The sequence below is a fragment of the Sardina pilchardus genome, chromosome 5 (genome assembly GCF_963854185.1).
Source record: "Sardina pilchardus chromosome 5, fSarPil1.1, whole genome shotgun sequence".
NCBI lineage: Eukaryota > Metazoa > Chordata > Actinopteri > Clupeiformes > Clupeidae > Sardina > Sardina pilchardus.
Genome location: NC_084998.1, coordinates 24,639,272 through 24,661,441, shown reverse-complemented (window position 1 = coordinate 24,661,441; position 22,170 = coordinate 24,639,272). Strand labels below are relative to the sequence as shown.

The window sequence follows — 22,170 nt, the reverse complement described above, 5'->3', positions numbered from 1 at the left end:
CATTTGCTAATTTTCTTGTTAACGTTATCATCACACCCAAGACTTACTGGCATATCGGATGTGATAGTTAACATCAGCTGTTGAAATCATGTCTGAAACCCTGCAAAACAATAACACCAAATGAATGTGTGTGAGACTAAGCTTGTCAGTGCCTTATACATATTAATGTGTTAGACTAAGAAACCTGTAGTTGTACTTGACAATTAACTGTTTATGTATCTGTATGTTTGTACGATATCGATATGTATAAGTGTGTCTTGTGTTGAATGGGCATTATTGCTTTCCATGTTAGACCACTGTGGGTATTACTGAAGTTTGCTGCATTCCACACATTAACCCTATCAAACAAGACACAAGAGCAGAAATGAATTTAGCAAAATCAGTTATCGCACTATGAGCGACCTCACTGACAAAACTCTCAGCAGACCATTAACAGACTCCTGTGATTTCTCTCGCTCAGCCCTCTATCTGTCCTCTGTCCACACACTGGCTGGCTGCGCTGGCGTCTGCCTTCCTGTCGGCCCCTTCCACTCCCCTGCTCTCTCTCTCTCTCTTGCACGCTGTGGCTGGAGCCAGGCCAGGCCGCGGAGAACACACAGGCTCCCCACTTAGTATGGAGACGAGGTGCAGACAGCCCGGCCCGGCCCTCTGCTATGACAATGGCCGCGCGCAGATACAGGATATCCCTTAGGGGGTGGGGAGGCGGTTGTTATCCGTGTTGATTAACAAACAGCCACCGAAGGCTTCAGGGCTTCCCAGCGCTGGTGACATAACACTGCTCGCTCTTTCTCTCTCTCTCTCTCTTTCACACACACACACACACACACACACACACAGTTGTTTTCGTAGTAGATATGCCTGTCTCCATTGAGACCAGTCCCTTTTGGCTATACGCCATTACCCTTTCCCTAAGTCATTAATGTGCACTGCTGGGTTGGACTGCATAACAGACATGTTGATTTTATAAAGAATTCTGAGGAAGTGAGCCTCATTACGTTGACATCCTTCCCATACCAATCCCACCAATCACTTCTGCTGATATTCTTATACCAGCAGATGTCTGTATCTCTGAAGCAAATTGTTTGTAACCAAAACATTATTCTTGCTAAAGAAATACAAAAAGAATATGTATTAAAGCTGCGAGCAGCAATGTGGGGGCCAAGCTTTGGAAATTTGGAAAGACAACCCCCCCTCCGCCCCTCCCCCTGTGACCACCATAGAGGAGTATTTGTGTGCTTTTGTCTGGGCTTGAGAGAGAGAGAGAGAGATGAAAGCGTTACTGAAAAATGAGCTGACTTTCTGTGATTATAGCGCCCCCATAGTGGTCAAAAGACATGACATGGGAGAGTGGGCATGTGCAAATGGACCCCCCCCCCCCACGACCACCATAGAGGAGGGTGTGTGTGCTTGTGTCTGGGTTAGAGAGCGAGAGATATGAAAGCATTAATGAAAAATGAGCTGACTTCCTGTGATTCTAGCACCCCCCTAGTGGTCAAAAGACATGAAATGGGAGAGTGGCCGTGTGCAAATGGAACCCCCCCCCCCCCACGACCACCATAGAGGAGGGTGTGTGTGCTTGTGTCTGGGTTAGAGAGCGAGAGAGATGAAAGCATTAATGAAAAATGAGCTGACTTCCTGTGATTATAGCGCCCCCCTAGTGGTCAAAAGACATGAAATGGGAGAGTGGGCGCGTGCAAATGGAACCCCCCCCCCCCCACGACCACCATAGAGGAGGGTGTGTGTGCTTGTGTCTGGGTTTGAGAGAGAGAGAGATGAAAGCATTAATGAAAAATAAGCTGACTTCCTGTGATTATAGCACCCCCCTAGTGGTCAAAAGACATGACATGGGAGAGTGGGCGTGTGCAAATGGAACCCCCCCCCCCTCGACCACCATAGAGGAGGGTGTGTGTGCTTGTGTCTGGGTTTGAGACAGAGAGAGAGTGGATGTGAAGAAAATAGGCAAAATTAATTTCTATTTTTTTTGTTTTTGTGTGTGTGCCCTTGGGATGTGTTCCTAAGTCCACTTACCAAGTTTGTTGTCGATAGGTGAAAGTGTTGTTTATTATAGCGCCCCTAGTGTTCAAACGTCACCAAATTTAGTGAAGGTCCTCCGGATGTGCTCACAAGTCCACGTACCAAGTTTGGTGTTGATACGAGAAAGTTTTACTAATTATAGCGCCCCTAGTGGTCAGAGTGCACCAAATGTATTGTACGTCCTCAGGGTGGGGTCCCAAGTCCATATACCAAGTTTGGTTTCGATACGTGTAAGCATCGCTGAGATATGAGCCTACTTCCTGTTACTATAGCGCCCCCACAGTTGTCAATGGGCACCAAAGTTGTTGAGGCTTCTCTTAATTGGGTTCTGAGCCCATGTTCTAAGTTTGGTCTTGATACGTGAAAGCCTTGCAGAGATATAGGTTCACTTCCTGTGTGGCGGCTTCGCCGCCAAATTGGATTGGCTGTTACAGGCGAGCACTTCCGTCAATTGTTCCATAAAGCATTGCAATGATAAGTCATGGTCTGAAGATTGTCTGTGCAAATTTTGGTGAGAATCGGATGAAATCTCTGACCTGTGAAACTTTTTGAAAGTTTTGATCTTGGTCTATTGGTGGCGCTACAGCGTTTGTGGAAAAGTCTTGTTAATTGGTGGGTGGGGCTATACCTATTGCGTTAATGTACTGAGCAAGTTTCAGCTTGATAGGTCTAAGCATTTTAGAGTTATTTGCATTAATGTTGTTGAAAAATTGATGAATTTTGACCTGTTGGTGGCGCTGGAGTTTTGGGCTCTGGGGTCTGAAAATTGAGGTATGTGGTCATTGGCTTAGGGAGAATAAGTGTACCAAATATCCCAACTTTTTACTGTATGGTTCTTTGGTTACATAGAGAATAGGTTCACATGCTGTTTTTTGGTGCGTCACCAACTTTGATTGGCTGTGACAGGCAAACGCTTATGAATATTTATTAACAAAGTGATAAGTCTTGAGTGGCCTTGTCTGAAGGTCATGTGTGACAAGTTTGGTGAGAATCGGATGAAATCTCTGACCTGTGAAACTTTTTGAAAGTTTTGACCTTGGTCTATTGGTGGCGCTACAGCGTTTGTGGAAAAGTCTTGTTAATTGGTGGGTGGGGCTATACCTATTGCGTTAATGTACTGAGCAAGTTTCAGCTTGATAGGTCTAAGCATTTTAGAGTTATTTGCATTAATGTTGTTGAAAAATTGATGAATTTTGACCTGTTGGTGGCGCTGGAGTTTTGGGCTCTGGGGTCTGAAAATTGAGGTATGTGGTCATTGGCTTAGGGAGAATAAGTGTACCAAATATCCCAACTTTTTACTGTATGGTTCTTTGGTTACATAGAGAATAGGTTCACATGCTGTTTTTTGGTGCGTCACCAACTTTGATTGGCTGTGACAGGCAAACGCTTATGAATATTTATTAACAAAGTGATAAGTCTTGAGTGGCCTTGTCTGAAGGTCATGTGTGACAAGTTTGGTAAGAAATGGACAAAATGTGAGACCTGGGTAACTTTTAGAAAAATTCAGCCTGACCTGTTGGTGGCGCTGGAGTTTTGGGGTTTGTTGTCTGTAAATTTAATAGATTCGGGCAAATTTGAAGTTGAATGAGTGTGCCAAATTTCAGAACTCTGGAGTGTATGGTTGGCTGGGAAATGGGCAATGTGTAATAATAATAATAATAATAATAATAATAAGAATACGTACAATCACTATGGGTTGCCTCGCAGCTTCGCTGCTTGGCCCCCAATTATGTAGTCTGGCTATCACCATATTAGGCTCAATCTTTTAAGATTGAACATTAGTCTGGGGAGTCTGCACTTTATTTCTACTGCACAAGAGGTGTGATCCGTGGGCAATGGGCATAGTTCAAATGACTCCAATAGTACTTCAACCAATGATCCGGGAGCACCTGGTGGATAAGCCAGTTTGTGATTGGACCCAGCAAACGTGGACAGGAAGCAGGAGAGATAGATGTGCAGGTTTCCAGCCTGAGCTGCTGGGCGAAATCAAAATCGCTGGCAGATCAGGCTGGGTTTACCCAGCCTATGTATTATGAAGGCTTAGCCCCAAATGCAACGTTCGTGACATTTTCAGGAGGTATTAAAAATCATGGAACATACATTATTGCACCGATAATGATATAGCCTCTTCACTTTATAATGAGCAGAATGACCTTTTATGTATCTGTGCTGAACATGGTGGCTGGCCTTGGTATGTAATTACAGGGGATATGTAATGACCATTCTTGCGAAAGCCAGCATCCCACTGAAGCAGTGTTTCCAAACCACCACAAATTAACCTGCTCACAAGGTCTGTTCTCACCTCACGTTGGTGAATACACGTGATAATGACAGGCCTTGTCTTGGCGTCACTTGACAGTTTTAATAATGGCATCTAAATAGACCTTCTGATGATACACACGCATGCACTCACACACACATACACACACACACACATAGGTGTCACATTGATGATAGCCAGAGATTTCCAAACTAACATCCCATTTTGATATCTCAACAATACACACTCCTACGCACACACACACACACACACACATACACACACACACACACACACACACACACACACACACACACACACACACACACACACACAGTCACCTCTTAGCAGCATGTCACCTAGCAGATAGATATCTCTGTTTGGCTGTGTCATTGACTCTTTGCAGTGGGTATTGATTGCAGTGTAGCTAAGCAGACTCCAACGTCTGCTAAAATAACAAAGCTGACTTTCCATAATGCTAGCCTGAGATCCACCCTCGTAGAATATCTGCTCAGCAGGGTGTGGCTTAGTTGGCATGACATCAGCATAACAATGGAAAAATCAGCACTTTAGACTCTAGGGGTGGGGTTGTACACTGACCAACACACACACGCACACACGTGCACACACACGCATATACACACAGACATAGCAAACACATAAACACAGTTCTTACTCAGAGTCACACTGAGGTCCTTGTGAAACATTGGCGACAAGCCTTGTTTTTCTTTTTTTTTAAAGGTGAGGAGAATAAACAGGGGTGTTGTTTCAGGTGGTACTTACTAGATGGATGTTTCTGAGGAGAGAGGGTAAGCCAGGTAGTTCATACAGCGTTGGAATTTCTCTCCTAGTTCAGAACAGCCACACACATGTACTTTACACACACACACACACACACACACACACACACACACACACACACACACACACTTTTATATTGGTTTTCTGGAAAGACAGCTAGGCAGATTCCTTCTTCCTCTTTTCCTCATGATGTAAGAACAGAGGCTCTGGCTCCCACATATATGCTGCTTAGTGGTAAAACAAATAGATATGTGCGAGATTTGTTAGACCTTGTGAGAATGTGTTAGACCTTGAAACAACAACGAAGCACTTTTCAAATAGTTTGAAGAAAATCAGGAGGGCAATCAAAAACTCTCAAAACGGACTCATTAGTTTCTTAAATCTATATCTTAAACACCTTATAGCCTTGCAATAAAACAACACTTGATAACAATTTCTGTATCTCTAACGTGAGGCAACATTTCGACAGCTTTTATACAGACTGAGAGAGGGGGAGAGAGAAGAGAGAGAGAGAGAGAGAGAGAGACCTGTGTCACTGTTTGAAGAACAGAGTGTTCACATGCGATTGATTTTAAGTCGATTACTTCAGTATAAACGCACATGGTCAGAGGACAGCTGCGCCATTGTCAGAGGTATACTAACCATCCATTTCCCCATCTGAAACACACCCAGCTCTCATTCCATCTGCCCCTTGTAACTGCATGCCTTTCACTAATATTAATCTAAGATGAAACACATGTCCTTTCCCAGATACATGGGCGGAGGGGATTTTCTGGACAAACTATTCCATGTGCTCATGGACAAACAGATGCAGCGCTGGGGCAGTATGATTACACACTCCAAAATAATTGAATCTCAAACTATGAATGTTTTAGAATGTAGCTTTTGTTTCCTGAGCTCCAACTGGCGTCAATAATCTAGTCAAAAGCAATGATGTGATGATGAAGACCTGCAGAGATGGCGAAGCGAAAAGACGGAAAGTTTATGGGCACGAAAGACGGTTTGGTCTGGAGAGAAAAACACAAGCAAAGAGAAAGAAAACAATCCTTAAAAGGGAAGTGATCGGCATTAGGCTACACTGTTTCTGGTCAAACAGGATTTCTGACCAAAGCACTAACCACAAGTCAGCAAGATCAACACAAGTGCAACATTTCCATGGTTCAGTGATTGAGCAAACAGCAGTGTGTGACAGATGAACTTTTGAATTTGAATAACTCAAATATTGCTGTGGGAAACGTCACAAAAGTCCCAGACTTCTTTTCCACAGGTGTGCAAGCCATATTGAAAAGTCATACAAGATGTGATCCATTTGAATAAGCAGCTTTGCAGCAGTGTATATAACCCAACTGGATATTTCAATACACCTTATTTAAACCTTAAAAAGCCATATACGCATGTCATAAACTGAAACATATAGGTACAAAAGACAATCTGTACAGTCACATGCAACCCTACCACTTGCCCTTTGGATCCAGGAAAAACAGGATTAAAAATAGCAGCAAACACACCGACATGAACTCAGTTACTCATACACCATAATAGAGCCAAGGGCTAAATGTATAACCAGAGGTCTCCTTTGGATGGGCAGCCACACTGCTGTTCACCACTCCCTGGGGGAAGAAATGCTGAGCAGCAAGAAGACTAAACATGAGGAGCATTGTCAGCCAGAATGAGGGGTTGCTGGGTTTTGTCCACCTTTCCAAGCAATGGCCACCCATTTTACCAACATTCTTGTCTATAACTTCTGTGGAGCTGTCAAGTGGTTTTAAACAGTTGAGAAAGTTGGGCTATTGGTGGTAAACATGTGCTCTTTAAAATAAATTGCTGAAAAACTTGTCAGCCGCCTTACTGAAAAGTAATTTCCTAGTGATCTCCAGAGAATATAACTTGTGTCCTCTGCACTTTGAATAGGGCTAAGCTACTGCGACTATAAAGAACAATACCAGCTGTCAAAGAGAATGTTAATAATTACTTGAATAACACTGTACTGAAAATGAGATTCAGGAAGTCAGTAAGGTTTAAAAAAGGTCAACGCTGTCAAGGAGGTCCAGGAATAGGTCATTATGAAGCAATATTTCAAATAGTTTAAGAGTAAAAAAAAGAAAAAACACATTACATGTGTATTTCAGAATTGGGTTGTAGCCTATAATTTGCAATATAATTTAGGACCAGGCTCACAACCACAATTGATCCTAGAGGAGCAAATCATCCAGACAAGAATGTCACAACAACAATTTCCAATAGCGGTGACAATTTGCATTTAGGCCTACACACACATGTATGAGGAACACACACACACGTGCGCGCGCGCACACACACACACACACACACACACACACACACACACACGCACGCACGCACACACACACACACACACGTGTGCGCACACACACACACGTGTGCGCACACACACACACACACACACACACGCACACGCACACGCACACGCACACGCACACACACACACACACAATCCACGTGTACAGTCATACATCTGGAATACCTGGATTAACCACAGCTATACAGAAGAATTTCCCACAATGGTAAAGAGTAGTTTCACAATAGTGATCAGCCTCTGTGGCTGATTAAAAGCTTAGTCTGCTCTTAGAGCTCTGAGCACAACTCCTAAGAATCAACCATATAGGCTATAGGCTAGCCTTACAGACATTTGACCCTAGAGAACCATAGGATCACCAACAGGCTATTTATACAAATGTCTGAGTTTAAATTTAGCCATTGTTGTGCACAGCACAAACAGAAAATATAAACTGTCTCTGAACAAAATTAATTCATTCTATGCTATTACTGTAATTCATTCTATGCCTACAAATCAGTCTACAAGTCTTGCTATGCCTATTATGCTGTCCCCTTTTTCTTGCTATATAGAATAAAAACACCCTTTCTGGCATCTTAAGGTACCTTAGCTATATGGTCCTCTGAATTTCATGAACACCTATGCAATTAGCCTACTGTGCGATATGAGCATCGACCTTTGAGGAGGGAGGCGTGCCTGAAAAAAAAAAATAATTCTCCGCCCCTTCACAAAAGTCGTACGGAGGCGTAGGCTATGCATTTACATAGGCCTACCAAACGACATCGTGCGCTTTTTATCTAGCTACTGTAACCAGCCACAGTTCCTTGTTCAGTTTTTTTCTCATGAGAAGTGCCGCCATGTTTTTGTGAGACAGGATGACAGCAGACAGCGGCGCAGAGGAACACAGTTAGTGAAAAACGGCAATTTAACGAAATACCGGACGTACGGCTATTGTTTTTGTCGTCGACTTCAGCGGAATAGGGACGCTATGGTCTTTTGGTGATATATTTTGGTAAAGCGCACGAAATTACGTCGAGGTCGACCCTTGGATATTTCATCATAATTCCGTTTTCCTATGGCGTAGGAACCTCTTTTCAATATTGATATTTTTTTCTTTTCTGGGGTATGGGAGTGGGACCTCCCACGCAATAGAAATATTGGCTATTTTTTTATAAAGTGAATCTGAAGAAATCCTAAGCAAATGAATAATACAAGAACACATTCCTACATTTGCCCAACTACCTCTGCGCATTCGTGGGGACAGGAGTAACGAATAAACATTTTTGAAGGGTATTTCATTGACCTCGGCATAGCCTATGGTTATTCAGTCGCTGAAACAAAGACAGAAAAGAACGAAGTGAATACAAGGAAATACTTTCTACTGTGAAATTGCGAAAGGACACTGTTCTAAGATGACGAGCACTATCCCGGCGGATATGGTGAGAACGCTTTATTGGACACACTTTCGAATACCAAGCAAGTCCCTTCCCTCGTAAAGTTTCTTAGCTGTGTTTAATTAAAGTAGTCAAAATTCAAATTGGCAGTTGCATTTTGAGGGCCTCATGTAGTCCAGAGAATGACAACGTCTGCAAATAGCTTAAAGGAGTTTGCTGATGACGCTCACGGGTCCCCCTCTGTTTTTATAAGAAACTATTTGCATGCATTTTCATATCCAACCATGGCTGAAGTAAGCTACTTCGCACAGTGGCAGATATAAGCAGCACAATTTGCCTACTGTCGATTGTCGACTGCTTTTTCAGCTCACTGTTTTGGCTTATCATTGGCGATTCCGTGGAGCGTAATTTGCAGACCTTGAATATTTGGGGTATTTTTCTGAAGCATACCTGGGCTGCTGTATCCCAAACACACCAGACAGTCGTAGAGGTTATGCCTGAGCCCATTGCTCTTTACTGAACTCAGCTGAAACTGAGCCTACACGTGATTTTGTGCTCGTGTCTGTAGACTAGTCTGTTGTTCCTCCACCAACGTCCAGTAGCCTATTATAATCTATCCGAAGTTTTGGATGAATATTTGGTTGTGTAGAAAGTATAATAATTGTCTTTTCCCTTCATCAGACTGCATAACAAAAAATGGGAAATATCTAGTTATTCTCCTGTCCATGGACATGTTGTTAAGGTTCTTAAAATGATAGACATCAGGTTAGGGGTTTTGAGGAACTTGTAGATCTCAGATGATCTTAACTTCTCTCTGCACATGATGATTCAAACATTTCTTACCAATTCTAGTTTGTGTGGGATACTATATTAAATGTCTTTCTTTTTTTTTTTTTTAATCATGCTTCTATTCAGGAATGTCATGTTAGGATACAACACTGGTTTCTTTTGCACTGCTTATGTGTTAGGACCAGAGATCAGATTTCTTTGTTGTAGTTTGTAGATTGTTGCAAGGTTCTTGTAACACTAACCAGGACACTTTTGGCATATCGGTGTGTGGTCCACATCCCGGGTGGGTAGGTGGGAATGGGGGAGGTGTGTGGGGGTAGGGTGTCAAACAATGACTGTGTGTGTGTGTGTGTGTGTGTGTGTGTGTGTGTGTGTGTGTGTGTGTGTGTGTGTGTGTGTGTGTGTGTGTGTGTGTGTGTGTGTGTGTGTGTGTGTGTGTGTGTGTGTGTGTGTGTGTGTTAAAGGGTATGTGTCATTATCCTCTTAAAAGATCTCTTTCTACGCCCTTCTCCTTTTCTCACAGTTTCTCAGTCACTCTCAAAACACTGCAGAGGAAGTGGCACATCAGATAGGCCACAGACTCTAAATTAGCTCTTTTGTTGTTAATTGCCAGAACACTTTTATCAAGAGACTGGTGCTTGGACAGGTGGTACTTGTGTGATGATATTGGTACCACTTCATGTCTACTTTACCGTAGTTGGGAATTTGTGTGGCTGTTTGTGTAGATTACAGCGTCAACTTAGATTTTAACATTGCCCTTTGACAAAGAAAGCTCAGCGCTAAGCAGAAGTTTTGTTCGGTGAGAATGTACTGATGTCAGTGATATAGAATCATCCATCGAACATTGTCTTCAGATGAGCCGATCTACAACCATGGCTCTTTTGAATGACGTGGGATCCACAACGCGTGTAAGATGTCCTCAAGCTTAGTTTGCCTATTCAGATGTAACATTGGTGTTTGAGCCCTCATCTCCAGATCAACAGTACCAACAGCACTGTAATAAACATTATGCATCGGTACTTGACAAGTCCAGACACTTTGGTTCTATAATTTCCCCAAGTGTGTCCTCATGTTAGTCTCTGCCACCAGCACATAAATAGTCCACAACAACTGTCTCAAACGGTCCACAATGTTGAGACTTTCACATCGGTAGGAAGCATGCATTGGCCCCTACTCGAAGGACATTGACAGCTGTAGATACACATGCTTGATACCAATTTGGTAGAGCAGTAGCCAAGTAAGGTGAATTAGTCGAGGAGGATTTAAGCACTCAGCACGAACACACTGTACTTTTCATTACAGCTATCCTGTTGGTTCTTTCATGATGAAACGGCACCTTCCTTAACTAAAATACTCTAGTCATAGAACTGCTGTGAAAGCAGGAGTAGTAGACAGCAGCAGTTGAGTTCAGCCCTGTTCTCACTGTCTATCTCGGCATTGCTTAACAGATCGTAACATAATGGGCGGTGAACAAGGGGAATGCTGACATTCTCTCATGAGAAGGTTGTTCATTATCCTCTGTTCTGACTCAAGTGTTTGCATCGAACCGTGGACAGGTTCTAAGTTTCTTGCGCTTCTCACAGGACACAATAATAAGTCAACACGTTTCCATTTTAAACTAGGTTTACTCTTCTATTTTTACGCAACATCAACAGGACGTGAAATAATGTAGTTTTGCAGTGAGATTGTGTTGAGTTCCAAAGAGAATCCAGTTTCCTGTCCGTGTTTGTATGATGGGAAGTAATCTGTGAATGGATCTGTGAATGGATGCTTTATTGTGTCTAGTTTGACTGCCTGAGTCATCAATGGTTAGAGGACTTCATGTGGGTGCATTAACACTGCTCAATAGCTGAGTGTTGGTGTCATGAATCCATAGACCAATGGGCTCTTTTGGTGGTTGTTTTATTGATTGGGATGAAAAAGCTTCCTATTCTGTTAGCATGGAAATGGGCTGCTGTTAGTCGGGTTGAATGTACAGCTGAAAAAGATTACATTTATTACATAATCATAATCTTACTCTCTAGTCCTAGTGCCACGTTACAGTGTTATATCAACAACCACTGCACAAGGCCTGGTGCAGATCAGCTGTCTGAGGCTACGAGTGACTTGAGGAAATCTGCAGTATAAAACCAAACCCGTTTTTCCTGACAGGCTTGCTGTGTCATTTTAGACCTTTACACAATCACAAATCATATTTCAGATAAGAAGAAAAGCAGGAAGTGTTGTTCTGCCCGGGTACAATGGGTGCTGATGAGGTCATTTATAGAGCGGGAGAGGGAGAGCGCTTGATGGACGAGAGCCCCGCCGACCCCTGACCTGCATTGGATGTCACAGTTGGCTGCCTCTGAATGCATCCCCTCCCTGTCAATATGGATGGATGGAAGTTAGAGGAAGGAGGAGAAGAAGAAGAGGAGGGGAGAGGCTTAGAGTTTTAGTCAACGCCTCAGGGTAAACATAGGCAGGGGGTGGACAAAAAAGGTTCATCAAATGTTGGGAGCAGAGGAGATTAGCCTGAAAAAAAAGCCCTGCGGCAGAGTGACCATGAGGGGGTTAAAGACTTGAGGGAAAGAGAGGGGGAGAGAGAGAGAGAGGGAGAGAGAGAGACAGAGGGGAGGGAGAGAGGAAGTGGCACAGACTCACTCAATAAAGGAGCCTTTCAACTCGACTGAGGACAATTTACAGCAGAGTCTGAGAGAGGTGCACACATTTATAAATGCTCAGCCTGCTCCTGTTCAAGCTGCTCCTTTAGTGTGCCCCACATCCTGTCAATATCTTGTGATATAGTCTCAGCCTTTCTAAAATGGTGGACTCTGTCTTTCTTCCTTTGGATGCATGGTTTTGTTTCTCATATGCCATTGCCTCACAGTTATAGAGGTAGTTGGTATGTGGGTGTCTACAAATGTGGTGTTGAAGGTGAGTCAGGGCCCAGGTAAAATATAGGCCTTTATGGAAGGCGAAGCTTCATCTGAATACCAGATTACCGATAGGCCTACCACTAGAATAATATATCAGTAAGTTTATTTTATAAATCATCTAGATGTTAGTAGTTGGTTTCAGAGTGAATCAGGAAATGAGAATCAGGAAATTGTTGCAGTTCCTCCTTTTGGATTTTACTTGGGCAAATGTCTAGCGAATCAGAATTCATGTTTAGAATATTTTCTCGCAGAAACAATTTCCTGGAGGATTTTAAATATCGAATGGCAACAAAGGTTGCATAAATAGAAATATCTGGCAGAAGGTAAAACGATTCTGTGGTGTTTCTAGTTGTCAGATGAGCAGAGAATGAAACAGCTAGGAACTTTTAAGCAGGTCTGTGAAGAAAATACCAAGCCTCTTTGTGTTAATGAAACATCAAATAGTCTGGTTCAGGTGGTCTACACCACAAAGTGAAACATTCCCCGTTCCCTGTGGTCACAAAGGACTTAATAGATGTTGGTATTTATATAAGGTATACAGGCATATTTGTTCCTAGCAGGTGGTACATTCTCTTCTACCTAAGTAGGTTTGTGGCATTGTCCCTCCTTCCTCTACCTGCCGTGCTGTGTAGCCTAATTCATATAGCCTGGTCCTACCAGCCTAATGTTTGATATCTAAATATTTGCTTTGAGATATTCAGCATGGGACCTTTTCCAGAGAAGTGATTGACCTGGTTTGCATTTCCTGGAAAACATTGTTACACAGTGGCCATGTTAAGGGAGAGAGAGTTCAAGGCCTCTCACAAGAACTCTCACAGTAGGTTTCTTAAATATTACCAACTATCACTGGAGCTGTACCTGAAGACATTAGCATTGATGATCCATCACCTAATCCGTTCATTTTGTGAAAGCTTGAACAGGATGTTGCACTGAAGTTCTCTGGATAGAAAAGCTGTTGTGGTCCATCTCCTTCTCTTGCTTATCCTGACCTTAAACCAGGAAGTGTTCAATTACGAACATCGACAGATGGCGAAATGACAAAAAGGAAGGAAATATCATGGTCATGTTTCAATTTCAGCACTCACAAAGTAGTCAGAATGCTCTAGTGCGTCGACACCCCACCGCACAGAGCAGTACAGACATAAAGCCAGGTGCTCATAGACAGCCCTTTCCTGTCTAATCAAATGCTGCAGTGGATAATGACTTGGACTTTGCGTATGAAGAGGATAACTAGATGTAGATGTACACCCTGTATGTGTGTATGTATGTATGTATGTAGGCAATGTATGTATGAATGTATGTATGTATGTATGTTAAAAAGAAAATGAGAGCAAGGGAAGCCCACTGGTAGAGCATGACTGAAAATCTGTTACCAATAGAACAAGAGAAGTCTTCATGCATAGCGCAGGTCTGTCCATGGCATGTCCTTTGCATTATGCTGCTGTGTTGGCTTCACATCAAGATGCACGGGAGCTCAAATAGCAGCTTATGTTTTGACATTGCGTGCATGAAGCATGAGAACCATAACACTGTTACTGCAGCCAATTAACCTTAGGGAGTTAATGTCCAAGTGAGGCAGAGCGCACTGGCAGGTTTATGGTCCAGTGAGTTTAATGTGGTAGAAATGAGCGAGACAACGGCAGTCTTAAGGAGTCAGTGTTACTAAATGTTCCGTTTTGTGAATGAGGACTGTTAGCCTATGTCATGTTACATTCAGTATAGCATTTCCAAGAACCACTACTGGTGAGACTCCATCAAAGGGCTGCTATTGCGTTTTGTGGCTCTTGGTTTGCCTGCATGGCAAACAGCTGAACCTCAAACAAGGCACTCACACAAGGCACTCACACTATTGAGCTTTGATGATATAACGTATAGCACAACATAGAATGAAAACCAAAATGGTGACTCAGACTCAACTCATTGTGGGCCACTCAGATTATGTTCTGATTGCACATTGAGGGACCCATTTAAGTAATTAAGGGAACAGCATTATTGATTGGACTGCTTGCTGATGTGATGACATAATCATGTGCTTGCTCCATCAAGGCCAGAATAACAAAGTAGAAAAAAGTGAAGCTCTGCCATTTGGAAAACAATTTATGTTGCTTATTAAGTCATCAAAGCCTTGTCACTTGTGGGTAAATCATAACCAGTTTATAGTCAATAATAGATGATTTGTTGAAAAGTTGAAAATCTCTGATGCTGTTGACGAATGCTGTTTAATGAAGTTGAAATCAGCATCTTGGAGGCGTAGAGGAACAACTTCAGACCTTGATGAAAAGAGCGCTTCTTCGGGTTGTAGGGTCGCTTGGGGTACTGGTCACCTCGGAAAAAAAAAAAAAAGAAAAAAAGAGTTGAAAGGGAAAAGTGTCCATAAAACCCCCCCATGCATGTACTGTATCTTTTAAAGCGCTGCTCAACGAGGCACTTGTCTGACGAGCACTGCTAACGAGACACAGGGGCATATTGTAGAAATGAAGCACAGGGGCCAGTGAGATGAAAGAGAATGTGCTCCTGGAAGTTTTCTGTGCCATCTGGCAATTCCAGGATAAGGACACACCCCCCCTCCCCCTCCCCCTCTCTCCCGCCTGCCCTCTCCACCACAGTGTCTCTGCAGATGTCTGCCCTTTACTGCTACAAAGCACGTGACCACTGGCTCCAGGGCAAGGGGCTGCCTGCCTTCATTTGGCAGGGAGATGTGAGTCTCCCTCCCTTTCTCTCTCTCTCTCTCTCTCTCTCTCTCTCTCTCTTTTTCTCTCTCTCCCCTCCTCTCCCATCCTCTTGTCTATAGTTCACTGTTTATATATCCCTCTCTCGTTCCCTGCCTCTTTCTTTTGCTGTTCATTTCTCCTTCAATCTCTCCCTCTCTCTGTATATGTACACAGCAGACATCAACTTTCCCTCTCTGCATACCTTTTGGACTAACCTGTTTTAATGGACTTGTTACATGACATCTCATGCATTGCCTGATGTGTTGAGGTTGTGTCTTTTATGGCTGTGTGTTAGCTTGTGTGCTGCAGCAGTTTTTTTTTTTTTTTGCAATCCGTATTGGCATCCTGTCTGATGCATCCGTTTGCTGGTTCCCCCTGGACCCCATCTAAGCATCAAGCGTCTTCCCTTCCTTTGAAGGTTCACCTTATTTTAATTAGCCTATCCTTGCCTGGCACCAATGCAACCACAAACCAGTTGTCAGGGCTATGACCTGAATCTCAAACACGAGCACAAATAAACCTACATTGTGTATCTGCAATGGGAATACCTGTTTACTCTGTTATGGTTCCCTCCAAACATTCGGTGTGGTAGTATGTGGATGATGACATACACGTTTAATAATTCAGCAGCACAGCCCCCCTCTCCTAGCTCGTGCCTTAGGGACACAGGGCCACCGCTCGTGGAGCAATCTTCCATCTGAATGCCTTATGGCCTGAGCTTTGGTAAATGCTAGCAGCCTCAATCTGTGCTAATTCCTCTGGATTTGCCCTGGCTGGTTGGCTGTAGCGGTGTGCCTGTGTGTGGGAAGGGATAAGGGATGGTCAAACCGTGAGCTCTGTTCTTAAGCATTCTCCCTCATCATCCATGTGGTGTTATTGATTCTCCAGTAATAACACTTTGAGTCTCTTGAAGTGTCTAGGTTTTCTCTTTGCTTTGTTGCTCTATACGTGGAGCACTACCTTTCTCTCTCTCTCTTTCTCTCTCTCTCTCTCTCTCTCTCTCTGTCTGTCTCTTCCATATCCAGCCTCTTGGTGTCTGGACAGGATGTCCTTCAGGAGTGCTGAACGAGCGTTTGCACATGCCCAAACCTGCAGCTGCTATTGTGCTGCGCTCGTGGTTTACCACCAGGGAAATGGTTCCCGAGGAAGCCAGGCCCTGTCTGTGGCGAGACAGACCTCTGACTTAGTGAAACGCAATGTCTTCATCAGACTTATGTCTCCCTCTTGCCGTCGCCGCCGCTCCCCTTATCGTCATTGTTAACTACACACAGTGCGTGCTGCTGTGTTGATATCTCAAAGATGGAGCGGCATACAGTAGATACAGCCGAGTGGAGTAAAACATACCATTACTAATTCATCATCCCAAGGCTGCTTTCAGACCGCAATATTTCTGCCTCAGTGGAACGTCTTCTTCAGCCATGTGAGTGCGTGTGTGAGTGTGTGTGTGTGTGTGAGAGAGAGAGAGTGTGTGTCTGTGAGCTGAATGAAAAACACAGAGTGCTGGAGGTGGGTCAGTGTGTTTACAGTGCTGTCAGCCTTTGTGTTGTGTCGGCCATGTTTCCGTAAGAAATGCCAATGACAGGCCGTAGATATTCAGTCGAGTAAAGGCATGCAAATCACTAAGAGTCTGCTGAGAATTCTGTTGAGAAGACGGTCTGTTGCAAAGACCTTGATTGTGGATTTAATGAAAGACAAAACTGAATGAATCATTCTCGGGATACCCAAGGATATGCTGTCCAGCTTTTAAAAAAGTAAATCATTAGATAAAGGTGACCAGAGAACACCTTTGGCCTTATTCCTCGAGTTGCATAAGAATATCAGGTTGTAGATCTTCAGTTAGGTTTTGAGACGGTGGTATGCTGTCAGAGCCACATCCCTCTAGCCATGCTGGGTTGTTTGGTAAGCCACTGAGAAAAAGAAGACCCTCACTTGGGTGTACGACTGTTCCACTTGACTAGCACAGGAAACCCAGAGGTGAGAAGAGGCGACTCAAGGCACCGTCTCACTTTAAGAATTATGACACCTTTTCTCAGGAAAAAAAAAAAAAAAAAACACCATCTGTGTTCGTGACAAGATGAGGTCTTGAAATCTCACATTTGAATCTAGGTGAGTTCTTGTCGTCTAGAGGCTCTAAGTAATTGTCTGAGATCTGCGAATGATGAAGGCGAGTAGGGAACACGCCAGTTCTCACAGCCTGTCACAGAAAGGTCATGCCCTGGTAAAGTCCTTGGTGATTATGAACAATTGGCAGTTGGTAGCCTAGAGAAAGCTGGGGCCTAAAACAGAAATTAAAGATGGACCAAGCTGCGCAGGGCCTCGACTGTGAATTAAATAGCCCTGCTGAGTCCCTATCAGCCAAGTCAATTAAGTTTAGCTTTTCATCCGTGCAAATACTGTTGAAATACTAGTTCAGTACTTTTCATTACTGTTTTATGGGAAGTGTTTACACTCCTTCATGCAGTCCAAAGTCCTTTTCAGCCTTAGTATTTCATGCATGGAATGGAGTGGGCTTGCGTACACCTTGTGATTTTGAATCAGAGTGCTTGAGTGCTCTGAAAGCTGTTGTATTAGCACTTAAAGAGGCAACATAGCCTCGCTCTACCACACTGAGGAAACCACTTATCTTTCAGCATTCATATACTTATTAATGCACACTCAAAGAGTGCAGACATATACACATAGCATATGCATACTACTCAAAGATAACCGACACCATAGCATAGTACTACCTCATATCTCATATTCACATATCCTCCCCATTCACACTCTAATTATAGTTTTGTGAGGTGTCTCCCCCTCCCCCATTTCTCTCTCTCTCTCGTTCACCCCCACTCTCTTACGCTTCTTTCCTTCTCTCTCTTCTCTGCTCCTATGTCGCTCTCTCTCTCTCACACATACACTCACACACACACACACACACACACACACACACATACACACACACACACAGCATGGGAAGCGAGGGATCACCTTAGTCCTCAGAGATCGACGTGTCACTCTGCATTAGATCCCAGGCGCAGCGGAGAGAGATTTCAGAGGTCTTAGCTGTATATCTCCCTTCGCCCGCCTCTCCATCTGTCTGTAATTGGCCCATGGAGAAAGCGCACCCGATGTCGGCAGAGGAACGATGACAACAGGATGGGATCAACGAATGAAAGACTGAATGAAATCTCACAGTGCTATATTCCTAGAACAAGCAAAAGCTGTTGGCTCTATTTCAGATATAGTTTGCTCATGTGTATGTGTATGCGTCTCTCTCCTCTCTCTCTCTCTCTCTCTTTCTTTCTCTCTCTCTATGTGTGTGTGTGTGTTGATCAGTGAGCAGAATGCTAGTAGCTGCCCATGCTAAGCCATAAGACAGAGTGGTCCTGTCACTGCTAATCCAGTGCTTTACTACTTATGCTTACAGTACCCACTAACATGATCTAGCCATGGAAACGTTTGTAAACTCACCCGAAAAGCACCCGATCTGAGACTCTCAGTAACAGTGCACGTGTCTCACTGGACTATGCACTATGTTATGACTTGAGTATCAGTATACCACTTACTCTGAAGCCAATTTCCTGAACACATGACCACCAACAGTCCTGAGTAACATCAAGGAATCAAGCAGTTGAAGGCTATTTAATCAGTGTTTGGCACCAATTGTTTATGCTTATAATTATATACTAATGTTCTAAGTACATACTAAATGTTCTGTGCTTGCGTATGATATGACATTGGGGTTGAATAGACTGCAGCAGGTGTTGACATCATAACAAAATAGATATTTTTTTCTCTGTCTGGCTTTGAAAAATAACAATTTTGTAGCTCCATAAACTGTCCTTCAAGCAGTCAAAACAGGTGATGTAATTGTGCCAGGCCTATATTCTGGAAAGAGACAGATTAAGGTAATGGGGGCACCGATCCCTCATAAAACAACCACAAACACACACACACACACACACACACACACACACACACACACACACACACACACACACACACAAACACACACAAAAATGGGTCTCGTCTTGCGGTGTGACACAGACATGTCTGTCACTCACAGGCCTGGAGCCTACGAGTCTCCTCCCACCCACCTTTAGTTCTGAACTCTGCCGGGGCCACCCGTCAGAGACTAAATTAACTTCTCATGAGAGAACAGAACAGCACAGCACTCCCTCCCTCCCCCACCCCTCAAGCCTCGCCCCTGTCCCACCCACCACTTTGCCTCTTGGCAGACTTCTAAATATGTCTAGTGTGGGCTATTCATGTCTTCTTAGCCAACGTTGTAATGAAATTATCTGTTTTGTTTTTTTCCCCTTCTTTCGCTGCCTGTGTTAACATTTTTTTTTTTTCGTAAACGGGGGGTCTGACGCAAGACAGTCATCACATGCTGATGAATGGCTTCCTGTGATGTTCTGACGCGGGGTCGAGCACTGGCTGGTGTCCTGTGTGGTGAAAAGGAGCCTTTGTGCCGCTGCTGCTGCCCTGAGCCGTTGAGGGTGGTGGTGGTGGCGGTGGGGGATTTGAGGGATCAAAATGCGTTGCTGTTATCGGTGTCTCAGAGAGGGCACTCCTGCGACTAATAGCAGTAGTGTGACCACCAGTGGCAATAATAATGGCAACTAGTAGCACACCTAGCGTGTGTAGCTTTTGGGAAGGTCAGTCTAGTTGAAGCTATTGTTGTCCAGGACTGGGTTGGGCTGCTGGTGTTGTTTTCCAAGGATTATTGAGTCTAAGGTGAGGGCTTTGGGTGGTGGCTTTCACTAATCCTGTTCCCCGGAGACCTCGTCCACGGACAAGGGGAGGAGGGCGGGAAGAAGAACACAAACACCCAAAGCTTTCAGGGTTTTCAACACTTTATTTAATGATCACTGGAGGCAAGGCCTCTGCAGCCCAAGGCCATATAAGTGCTGTGAAGCCAGAGTAATATTTTTAGTTATCATATATTCCTCCTCTACCAAATCAGTTATCCACTCTTCTGTCTCTAACTCCCTTGGGCCTGTTTTAGGAGCTCTATATTTGAGTGAGTTTTACACAAAGGCCTGTTTATGGTCTCTAATGACTACTTATATTTACAGCACCTAGGCTAGTGAAAAATAGCACTACTTCACAGAGCAAAATGTTTTTCATTGAGGTTGAGTGATGCACTACACTTAGATTATTCAACATTTGGAACCTAACCTTAGGTCCACAGTATTTGCAAGGCTGTATTATGTGGTGCCAGTGCGTCTTATATGCTACAGCTTTTGTCCTGACCTCACTTGTGGTCTGAGATTAGCAGTCCACAGGGTGTGGTGCCCTCTGGCCCCCAGTCTCCTTCTTTACGTCCTCCTGTCAATAATCACTGTGCCGGAAATGATGTGCAGTCAAGGTGACACCGGCTCCCTGAAAAAGAAGAAAGAAAGAGAGAGAGAGAGTGAGAAGGAAAGGAAGAAAGAAAGAAGGAAAGAATTGGTGGAGTGTGATCAAAGTGTGGCTGATGACTGCCATTTTGTCACATGAGTGCAGTCAGGTGTTTAGAGAGTGATACCTGGGTGAATGATGGGAAGACTGTGATAAGGAAGGGAAGAGAAAAGAGGAGTGTGTGTGTGTGTGTGTGTGTGTGTAGTAGGTCACCTGTCACTTCTACTTTATTTGCTACTGGGTTGCAGCTGTTGGAGAGGAAGTGAGGCCTGGCCTGGATTGATCAAGCTAATGAAAATGGATGCTGCAGGAAAGAGGCAGAAGTGTGTGTGTGTGTGTGTGTGTGTGTGTGTGTGTGTGTGTGTGTGTGTGTGTGTGTGTGTGAGTGAGTGAGTGTCCATTCATATACATCATTACCGGCTCTCATTCAATCAATACACTATGACAAGACTTAGAGGGCTTTCCGGTACATAGTTAGATGCAAATAACAATGTAACAAAAATGTAGCAAAAAAGTAGCAATGTCTAATAAATGGCCATAGACCATGAAAATAAACTGAGCTTTAAACTCTCAGTGCCATGATTGGTTTAACAGGAAGATTTATTTGAAATCTTTGTCCAGATTATTATCCTGATGGGATAGGTAAGATATAAGTTATTTTACTTCCTGCATATATTTTTGTACAACTGTTTTGTGGCTGTACGGTATGTGTAAGCCGGAATTGAAAAGAGTACTGCTTTTAGCTACGTCAATGACGTGATGATGGGCAGTATCTCTCATAAATTAAAATGACCTGGACTGTTCCTCTTGAAGAACTTGCTTGACGTCATTGCCTTAGTTGGTACCGTACTCATTATTCATAAAATACGGGGTCCTTAGGCACTCTGTCTTTTCTCCTCTTCTGTCCCTTTTTCAGTTCTCTTTTGTCTTTTTGATCCCCTCTCCCTTTTTTGTACTATTCACTCACAGTGGCTTTCAATCCCTCTCTGTGTAATGTAGTTTAAAATGAGAATTCTCCCATGTGGACCACAGCCTGCACTTAACTGTAAGTAGAGAATGTGCAGTACCATACATGTGTGTGTGCTGTTTGCCTGTTAATTATTAGTCACCCTGAGACCCACTGCTCTCATCTGTCCAATGTGAAATCACTGAGTCACTGTTCAGAGTGTTTCATCAGAAGACCAGAACAAACATGCATAATGCACCAACTGTTAAAATTGGTGGTGATGGTATATCATGCTTTTATTATCTAAAAAATCTTATTTGACTGAAATTCAAGTACTATATCTATTACTAATATATGAAGTAATATTCAGCTATATTACATTTAGCTATATTACGATTATGTGGAATTCATTAGAAGTCTCCCAACTAATTGGCTGCAATGATAGAAATGTTTATTTATCTTCAAAAGGGACTTTACTTCAAAACAGGTGGACTGCGCCTCCTCGCATCCTTCACGCGTAGTCCTGGCAAGCATTTGGGGAGCAGCAGGGAGCTTACTAATTTCTTTCCACTAGATTCGCCGGACTTATTTGGAGAAATTCTTGCCAGGGGCATTGTT

At 43.5% G+C, this 22,170-nt stretch overlaps 1 protein-coding gene across 1 annotated transcript in view; it reads left to right on the top strand.

The window, feature by feature from the left end:
* The first annotated feature begins 8,169 nt into the window (after positions 1-8,169).
* ubl3a (ubiquitin-like 3a) overlaps positions 8,170-22,170 on the top strand; it is a 24,978-nt gene continuing 10,977 nt past the window's right edge. Inside the window, exon 1 of the mRNA XM_062537041.1 lies at positions 8,170-8,848. Within this exon, the coding sequence (XP_062393025.1) occupies positions 8,822-8,848 (27 nt within the window). The 5' untranslated portion in view covers positions 8,170-8,821. The remainder of the gene's footprint in view (positions 8,849-22,170) is intronic.